This window comes from Oncorhynchus mykiss, chromosome 10 (assembly GCF_057628025.1).
Source record: "Oncorhynchus mykiss isolate SJ-2025 chromosome 10, ASM5762802v1, whole genome shotgun sequence".
Taxonomy (NCBI): domain Eukaryota; kingdom Metazoa; phylum Chordata; class Actinopteri; order Salmoniformes; family Salmonidae; genus Oncorhynchus; species Oncorhynchus mykiss.
Genome location: NC_143031.1, coordinates 4,892,830 through 4,902,500, shown reverse-complemented (window position 1 = coordinate 4,902,500; position 9,671 = coordinate 4,892,830). Strand labels below are relative to the sequence as shown.

General features: G+C 42.7%; 1 protein-coding gene across 1 annotated transcript in view; it reads right to left on the bottom strand.

Annotated features, from left to right (window-relative positions):
- LOC118966684 (ubiquitin-like protein 3) overlaps window positions 1-9,366 on the bottom strand; it is a 53,365-nt gene extending 43,999 nt beyond the window's left edge. The window contains exon 1 of the mRNA XM_036989488.2: window positions 8,744-9,366. Within this exon, the coding sequence (XP_036845383.1) occupies window positions 8,744-8,770 (27 nt within the window). The 5' untranslated portion in view covers window positions 8,771-9,366. The remainder of the gene's footprint in view (window positions 1-8,743) is intronic.
- Between the last annotated feature and the right edge of the window lie 305 nt (window positions 9,367-9,671).

Genomic DNA, 9,671 nt, shown 5'->3' with positions numbered 1-9,671 from the left:
TCTGATGAGATTAGGGCAACACTTGTTGATCATGTGATCAACCACAGTTTGACCATGAGAGAGACTGGACTGAGAGTCCAGCCCAACTTGAGTCGATTTACAGTGGCGTCCATAATTCGACCCTTCAGAAATGAGAACAGGTATGCAACTATCTAATGACTATTTTAGCATTACAGTAATGTACTGTAAAATACGTACGACTGCATAGTATTGCATAAACATTTGTAACTCTAAGCCATCCATTTCCTGCACTGCATTGAATGAATGAGGTTGGTTATCATGCTGTACTACATGTTGTTGTACATTGTTTACAGTTCCTATGCTGAACACATACTGTGTTTGAATTCTGTACAGAGTGGAAAGGTAAAGACATCATGGAGGACGAGGACGCTTGTTTACAGATGTACAAGAGACTGCAATTATAAACATGGTTTTGGCCAACAATGCAATTAGTCATCCTCTATGATAAGAGACTATCACAGTGCAGGTGCATTTATACGGAGACTTGATTACACACAGGTGGATTGTATTTATCATCATTAGTCATTTAGGTCAACATTGGATCATTCAGAGATCCTCACTGAACTTCTGGAGAGAGTTTGCTGCACTGAAAGTAAAGGGGCTGAATAATTTTGCACGCCCAATTTTTCTGTTTTTGATTTGTTAAAAAAGTTTGAAATATCCAATAAATGTCGTTCCACTTCATGATTGTGTCCCACTTGTTGTTGATTCTTCACAAAAAAATACAGTTTTATATCTTTATGTTTGAAGCCTGAAATGTGGCAAAAGGTCGCAAAGTTCAAGGGGGCCGAATACTTTCGCAAGGCACTGTAACTATGTGTGCTGCCATCACTCAAAACGGGGTCCTCCATCACAACGCCACACTGGGTCCGTACAACACCGGCCATATGCTCACTTTTCTGGATGCTGCTAGATTGGTGGGTTTATGGGACAATGTTAGTTTTCACCGAGCTGTTCTGGTACAAAACTGGTTTGCCACCCATCCACAAGTTGTAGTTTTGTACCTACCCCCATATTCACCTTTTCTAAAGCCCATAGAGGAATCTTTCTCAGCCTGGCGCTGGAAAGTGTATGATCACCAACCCTATGCCCGCATGCCGCTTCTCCAGGCAATGGAGGACGCATGTGGGGACATAGAGGTTGTCTCTGGCCAAGGTTGGATACGCCATGCTAGGAGATACTTCCCTCCATCTGGGGACATAGAGGTTGCCTCTGTCCAAGGTTGGATACGCCATGCTAGGAGATACTTCCCTCCATGTGGGGACATAGAGGTTGTCTCTGTCCAAGGTTGGATACTGGGAGATACTTCCCTCCATGTGGGGACATAGAGGTTGTCTCTGTCCAAGGTTGGACACGTCATGCTATGAGATACTTCCCTCCATGTGGCGACATAGAGGTTGTCTCTGTCCAAGGTTGGATACGCCATGCTAGGAGATACTTCCCTCCATGTGGGGACATAGAGGTTGTCTCTGTCCAAGGATGGATACGCCATGCTAGGAGATACTTCCCTCCATGTGGGGACATAGAGGTTGTCTCTGTCCAAGGTTGGATACACCATGCTAGGAGATACTTCCCTCCATGTGGGGACATAGAGGTTGTCTCTGTCCAAGGATGGATACGCCATGCTAGGAGATACTTCCCTCCATGTGGGGACATAGAGGTTGTCTCTGTCCAAGGTTGGATACTGGGAGATACTTCCCTCCATGTGGGGACATAGAGGTTGTCTCTGTCCAAGGTTGGACACGTCATGCTATGAGATACTTCCCTCCATGTGGCGACATAGAGGTTGTCTCTGTCCAAGGTTGGATACGCCATGCTAGGAGATACTTCCCTCCATGTGGGGACATAGAGGTTGTCTCTGTCCAAGGATGGATACGCCATGCTAGGAGATACTTCCCTCCATGTGGGGACATAGAGGTTGTCTCTGTCCAAGGTTGGATACACCATGCTAGGAGATACTTCCCTCCATGTGGGGACATAGAGGTTGTCTCTGTCCAAGGATGGATACGCCATGCTAGGAGATACTTCCCTCCATGTGGGGACATAGAGGTTGTCTCTGTCCAAGGTTGGATACGCCATGCTAGGAGATACTTCCCTCCATGTGGGGACATAGAGGTTGCCTCTGTCCAAGGTTGGATACGCCATGCTAGGAGATACTTCCCTCCATGTGGGGACATAGAGGTTGCCTCTGTCCAAGGTTGGATACACCATGCTAGGAGGTACTTCCCTCCATGTTGGGACATAGAGGTTGTCTCTGTCCAAGGTTGGATACTGGGAGATACTTCCCTCCATGTTGGGACATAGAGGTTGCCTCTGTCCAAGGTTGGATACACCATGCTAGGAGGTACTTCCCTCCATGTGGGGACACAGAGGTTGCCTCTGTCCAAGGTTGGATACACCATGCTAGGAGATACTTCCCTCCATGTTTGGCAAGAGAAAACATATCTTGTGAAGTGGACAAAGTATTGTGGCCAGACCCAGGCCGGAGAAGAGATGAAGCGTAGCTTAGCACTGGTGACTGCCACCCCCCCCCCCCCCCTACCAATTCCTGGACTGTCCCCCTGGGACCCCACACACACAATTGTGTTCTTTACTGTATTCTAAAGAATATATTTTTGGTTTGCATATGTTTATGGTTTTGTTGTATGCTACTGTATACAACAGTAATGTTTGGCCTAATAAATATTTTCTGTTTCTACATTGCATTGGTGTTTACAGTGTACTTGTTACCCCTCTCAGCAGGTTACTTTCACTGTAGAACATTGCATTGGTGTTTACAGTGTACCTGTTACCCCTCTCAGCAGATGACTTTCACTGTAGAACATTGCATTGGTGTTTACAGTGTACTTGTTACCCCTCTCAGCAGGTTACTTTCACTGTAGAACATTGCATTGGTGTTTACAGTGTACCTGTTACCCCTCTCAGCAGGTTACTTTCACTGTAGAACATTGTATTGGTGTTTACAGTGTACTTGTTACCCCTCTCAGCAGATGACTTTCACTGTAGAACATTGTATTGGTGTTTACAGTGTACTTGTTACCCCTCTCAGCAGATGACTTTCACTGTAGAACATTGTATTGGTGTTTACAGTGTACTTGTTACCCCTCTCAGCAGATGACTTTCACTGTAGAACATTGTATTGGTGTTTACAGTGTACTTGTTACCCCTCTCAGCAGGTTACTTTCACTGTAGAACATTGTATTGGTGTTTACAGTGTACTTGTTACCCCTCTCAGCAGATTACTTTCACTGTAGAACATTGTATTGGTGTTTACAGTGTACTTGTTACCCCTCTCAGCAGATTACTTTCACTGTAGAACATTGTATTGGTGTTTACAGTGTACTTGTTACCCCTCTCAGCAGATTACTTTCACTGTAGAACATTGTATTGGTGTTTACAGTGTACTTGTTACCCCTCTCAGCAGATGACTTTCACTGTAGAACATTGTATTGAAATGTAGATATCAGCCTATGAAAGACCAAAGAGCTTTAGATTTAGAACAACAGTGTTTACATGGTTTATCCAAACATGTAGTATTATGAAAGCAGTGTTTGCCATTTGATGCCAATGCTTCATTCTGACATGTGTTTATGGCATTTTGAATGCAGTGTTACATTTTGAAGGAGATGTGAGGCATTTTGCATTTTGTGTGTGCAGTTTTGGGAATTGTGTGTAGAGTTTAGAAAAAAGGAGACGGTTTTGAAAACGTGTGTATGCAGTTGGAAAAAACATGAATGCCAGATGGAGGACAGTAGACTTCTCCCTCGTGATGATGACAAATGTGTGCAAGACTGTACCCTCTCTACATCTCCTTCTCTGAATACGTCCCTCTCTCACTCTCTCTCTGAATACATCCCTCTCTCTCTGTCTCTGAATACATCCCTCTCTCTCTGTCTCTGAATACATCCCTCTCTCTCTCTGAATACATCCCTCTCTCTCTCTGAATACATCCTTCTCTCCTTCTATGAATACATCCCTCTCTCTCTCTCTCTCTGAATACAGCCCTCCCTCTCTGTCTCTCTGAATACATCCCTCTCTCTCTCTCTCTGAATACATCCCTCTCTCTCTCTCTGAATACATCCCTCTCTCTCTCTCTCTCTCTGAATACATCCCTCTCTCGCTCTCTCTGAATACATCCCTCTCTCTCTCTGAATACATCCCTCTCTCTCTCTCTCTGAATACATCCCTCTCTCTCTCTCTCTGAATACATCCCTCTCTCCTTCTCTGAATACATCCCTCTCTCCTTCTCTGAATACATCCCTCTCTCCTTCTCTGAATACATCCCTCTCTCTCCTTCTCTGAATTACGTCCCTCTCTCTCTCTCTGAATACATCCCTCTCTCCTTCTCTGAATACATCCCTCTCTCCTTCTCTGAATACATCCCTCTCTCTCTGTCTCTGAATACATCCCTCTCTCTCTCTGAATACATCCCTCTCTCTCTCTGAATACATCCCTCTCTCCTTCTCTGAATAGATCCCTCTCTCTCCTTCTCTGAATTACGTCCCTCTCTCTCTGTCTCTGAATACATCCCTCTCTCTCTGTCTCTGAATACATCCCTCTCTCTCTCTGAAAACATCCCTCTCTCTCCTTCTCTGAATTACGTCCCTCTCTCCCTCTCCCTCCCTCCATCTGTCTGTGTCAGCTGTAGTGGCAGTGTAAAAATGCTCTGCTCTCTCTCATTCTCTAACAGGACAGAGCTGTCGGGTGGAAACTGTACCCAGCTGAAAGGTTCTTCTATTGAACCAGTCTGCTACACTTCCTCTCTCTTTAACCTCACCAAACCCTCTTTATGTCTGTTTATTTCTCCCTCCCTCTTTCCATTAAACTACAGTCCTATAGGCTTTGAAAGAACACACTCTCTCTCTCTCTCTCACTCTCACTCTCACTCTCTCACTCTCACTCTCTCACTCTGAATCTCTCATTATTTTTCTCAAAAATAACTAACCCTTAAAAACCACTTAGTCTCTTCATCCTTTTTCTGAAGTTATTAGCCAGAGTAATTAGCAGGAGTTATTAGCCAGAGTTATTAGCAGGAGTTATTAGCCAGAGTAATTAGCCAGAGTAATTAGCAGGAGTTATTAGCCAGAGTAATTAGCAGGAGTTATTAGCCAGAGTTATTAGCCAGAGTAATTAGCAGGAGTTATTAGCCAGAGTAATTAGCAGGAGTAATTAGCCAGAGTAATTAGCAGGAGTTATTAGCCAGAGTAATTAGCAGGAGTTATTAGCCAGAGTTATTAGCAGGAGTTATTAGCCAGAGTAATTAGCAGGAGTTATTAGCCAGAGTAATTAGCAGGAGTTATTAGCCAGAGTAATTAGCAGGAGTTATTAGCCAGAGTTATTAGCCAGAGTTATTAGCCAGAGTTATTAGCCAGAGTTATTAGCCAGAGTTATTAGCCAGTTATTAGCCAGAGTTATTAGCCAGAGTTATTAGCCAGAGTTATTAGCCAGAGTAATTAGCCAGAGTAATTAGCCAGAGTAATTAGCCAGAGTTATTAGCCAGAGTTATTAGCCAGAGTTATTAGCCAGTTATTAGCCAGAGTTATTAGCCAGTTATTAGCCAGAGTTATTAGCCAGTAATAGCCAGAGTTATTAACCAGTAATTAGCCAGAGTTATTAGCCAGAGTTATTAGCCAGAGTTATTAGCCAGAGTTATTAGCCACCGTTATTAACCAGTTATTAGCCAGAGTAATTAGCAGTTATTAGCCAGTTATTAGCCAGAGTTATTAACCTGTTATTAGCCAGAGTTATTCGCCAGAGTTATTAACCAGTTATTAGCCAGAGTTATTAGCCAGTTATTAGCCAGAGTTATTAGCCAGTTATTAGCCAGAGTAATTTGCCAGTTATTAGCTAGAGTTATTAACCAGTTATTAACCAGTTATTATCCATAGTTATTAGCCAGTTATTAGCCAGAGAAATTAGCCAGTTATTAGCTAGAGTTATTAACCAGTTATTAGCCAGAGTTATTAGCCAGTTATTAGCCAGAGTTATTAGCCAGAGTAATTAGCAGGAGTTATTAGCCAGAGTAATTAGCAGGAGTTATTAGCCAGAGTAATTAGCAGGAGTTATTAGCCAGAGTTATTAGCCAGAGTTATTAGCCAGAGTTATTAGCCAGTTATTAGCCAGAGTTATTAGCCAGAGTTATTAGCCAGAGTTATTAGCCAGAGTAATTAGCCAGAGTAATTAGCCAGAGTAATTAGCCAGAGTTATTAGCCAGAGTTATTAGCCAGAGTTATTAGCCAGTTATTAGCCAGAGTAATTTGCCAGTTATTAGCTAGAGTTATTAACCAGTTATTAACCAGTTATTATCCATAGTTATTAGCCAGTTATTAGCCAGAGAAATTAGCCAGTTATTAGCTAGAGTTATTAACCAGTTATTAGCCAGAGTTATTAGCCAGTTATTAGCCAGAGTTATTAGCCAGAGTTATTTTTCAGAGTATATGAGTCATATTATAGTGAATTATAAGTGAAATAATCTGTCTGTAAACAAAAATGACTTGTGTCATTCACAAAGTAGATGTACTAACCGACTTGTGTCATGCACAAAGTAGATGTCCTAACCGACTTGTGTCATGCACAAAGTAGATGTCCTAAAAACTATAGTTTGTTAAGAAATTTGAAGCCAAGAGTATGTAACCTTCCGAATTCACCTGTAGATATATTGGGACATTTTATATGCCTATCTCTATACAGGGACATCTTATATAAACCTTAGAGAACATATCTATACTGCGACATCTTTTATATATAAATCTATACTGGGACATAATATATATGTACTGGGACATCTTACCCGGGATATAGAGAACAGTACGTGATGATCTGCTTCGAATTTCCATCCAGAGCCCACACAACAGATGAGGATCAAAGCACTGTGTGTGTGTGTGTGTGTGTGTGTGTGTGTGTGTGTGTGTGTGTGTGTGTGTCAAACCAACACACCGCCAGACAGACAGACACAGTCAGACACACACGCACAGACAAGAGCATGACCACTGGCGTTCGGATGATGATGTCATGGCATAAATACAGTAGATAAGCAGCGAGGCCGTGCATGCCTGGGAAAGGCGAGTCGCGCGCCACGCCACGTCATGATGTCATGGCATACATGCAGTAGATAAGCAGCGAGGCCGTGCATGCCTGGGAAAAGGCGAGTCGCGCACCACGAAACGTCATGATGTCATGGCATACATACAGTAGATAAGCAGCGAGGCCGTGCAGCCACGCCACGTCATGATGTCATGGCATACATACAGTAGATAAGCAGCGAGGCCGTGCATGCCTGGGAAAGGCGAGTCGCGCGCCACGCCACGTCATGATGTCATTGCATACATGCAGTAGATAAGCAGCGAGGCCGTGCATGCCTGGGAAAAGGCGAGTCGCGCACCACGCCACGTCATGATGTCATGGCATACATACAGTAGATAAGCAGCGAGGCCGTGCAGCCACGCCACGTCATGATGTCATGGCATACATACAGTAGATAAGCAGCGAGGCCGTGCATGCCTGGGAAAGGCGAGTCGCGCACCACGAAACGTCACGCAGACAGCGCGAAATGTCAACAGTAGCTACTGCTGGTGCTCAATCTGTGCTTATCATTCTATTCCATATTTAATAATACCAAATATCGTTTAATCATTAACCTTGTATTAAATGGAAAATAAATTATAGCCAAAATTAAAATGGCCAAAATAACGTATTATTTCATAGATGAATCATTGAATTGTTAATTGTTTCTGTATCGATGAGGTGCGATCACACCAACAGATGTTGTAAACTCAATGGACGCAGACCGGGACAAATCTGCTCTAACAAAGTGGAAATTCTTCAAATCCGTCATGATTGATGTATTGTCACTGGCCCACGATGTCTGGATATGTTTGGCTGCACATTTATGAGTTATTTTTTTCAGGTTTAGAAGTGACTGCTAAATGCCAACTCCTGTTCGTATAAACTGGTGGCGTAATTAGCATACAGAAATCAGTGGCGGTCAAAAGTCGTTTTTTTTAACTGCAATGCAGATGATTGGTGACGATGACATGAACATGGATTTTGAGGTTGACATCCATACGAGCATTACGCTAAGATTTCTACTTCAACATAGTGTGAAATACACATTTAAACAATAGTCTAAATGCGGCAGGTCCGTTGTTTGGGTCGAGTTCCATTGACGTCTTTAGCGCATCTATTAATACACTGGTTAAATCAACGTTGTTTCAACGTGGAATAGACGTCGAAGTGACGTTGTCTGTGCCCAGTGGGAAGACAATCATGTCATCACAGACCAATTCGCAATATGTGTTTTTTTTTTACGTCGGAGGGCAAAGTGGCATGCACCGAACGGCTACAGTTTCTACTGAAACATTCATTGGCACATTCTCAAAGGGGTTTTTATTGGCATGGGAAACATATTGTAACGAGCCTGGGTTTATAAGCGCGGATATTGACTCTGCCGCTTTTGGGGCACGATCGATAGCGCGCTGGACTTCGGTCCTGGAAGGTCGAGGGTTCGAGTCCTGCTCCCTGTGCCTGTTTCATTACAATATGTTCACGTTGTCAAAGTAAATTAAATAGATCATAAAACAAAAGTTAAATAAACAAACAACGTGAAATGGTAACATGACACTTAACAAAAGTTTCAGAGGAATAGAGACATTTAAAATGTCATATTATGACGCTGTGTGTTACAACGATGTGCCAATAGTTAAATAAAATGAACATCTCTCACCATTTCCGAGGGGGTAGAGCCTGTCATCTTGGAATCCGTCCACAGTAGGGCTTCACCGAAGGAAATAATATTTCGTTGTCTTTCACACCTCGTAGACTGCAAATTATGAGTCTTCGATAATCAGTTAAACGTCAAAAAAAAAAAAAAAAATAGCTACTAAATTCCGTTGGTATCGCAACTCACCGTTCAGGAAATAATGTTAAAATGTGTTATTCTATATCACATTTATTCAGTGTATTTATTCCGTTTAAATTCAGTTTTTTTTAAACAGACTAGATGTGTTTATAGATTCGATCGGAGGGCCCCCATTGACCCCAAATATGTAAAAATATCTGCCTTAAAAAAAGGTCCCTACTCCGTTTGAAAAACCAAATATATCGCGCTGTTAACATTAGGACATACCGATCTCGCTGTAAATCCGAACCACAGTTTGTTTCAAATATATAAAAAATAAAAAAACGGAAACCCCCCGCGGTCCTAAACGTGTTCCGTGGCTTTAAAATCTCTCGGTCATACTCCGCAAAGCAGAGTTAAACCATCGTTTTTAGTCACAGACTTTGTTCCCGACTCGCTCTTCTGCCAGTCTGTCATCCTGACTCTGAAGAACATGGCGGCAGTACTGTGAAAAGGGTGGAGGGGTGGAGGATGGAGGGAGGGGGGGGGGGCTGGCTTGCATAGTCCTCCGTGTCGACTGAACACACACACACACACACACACACTCCCCCGGAGGGTCGAGTAAAGTGACCCTAGACACAAATAAAGGTGACCAGTTTATCAAAAGTCTAAAGATAGTGATATCAAATCGAATTGTATTTTGTCACATGCGCCAAATAGAACAACCAATAAAACATAAACATACAAATAAAATTAACTTACAGGGAAATGCTTACTGACAAGCTCTTAACCCACAATGCAGTTCAAGAAATAG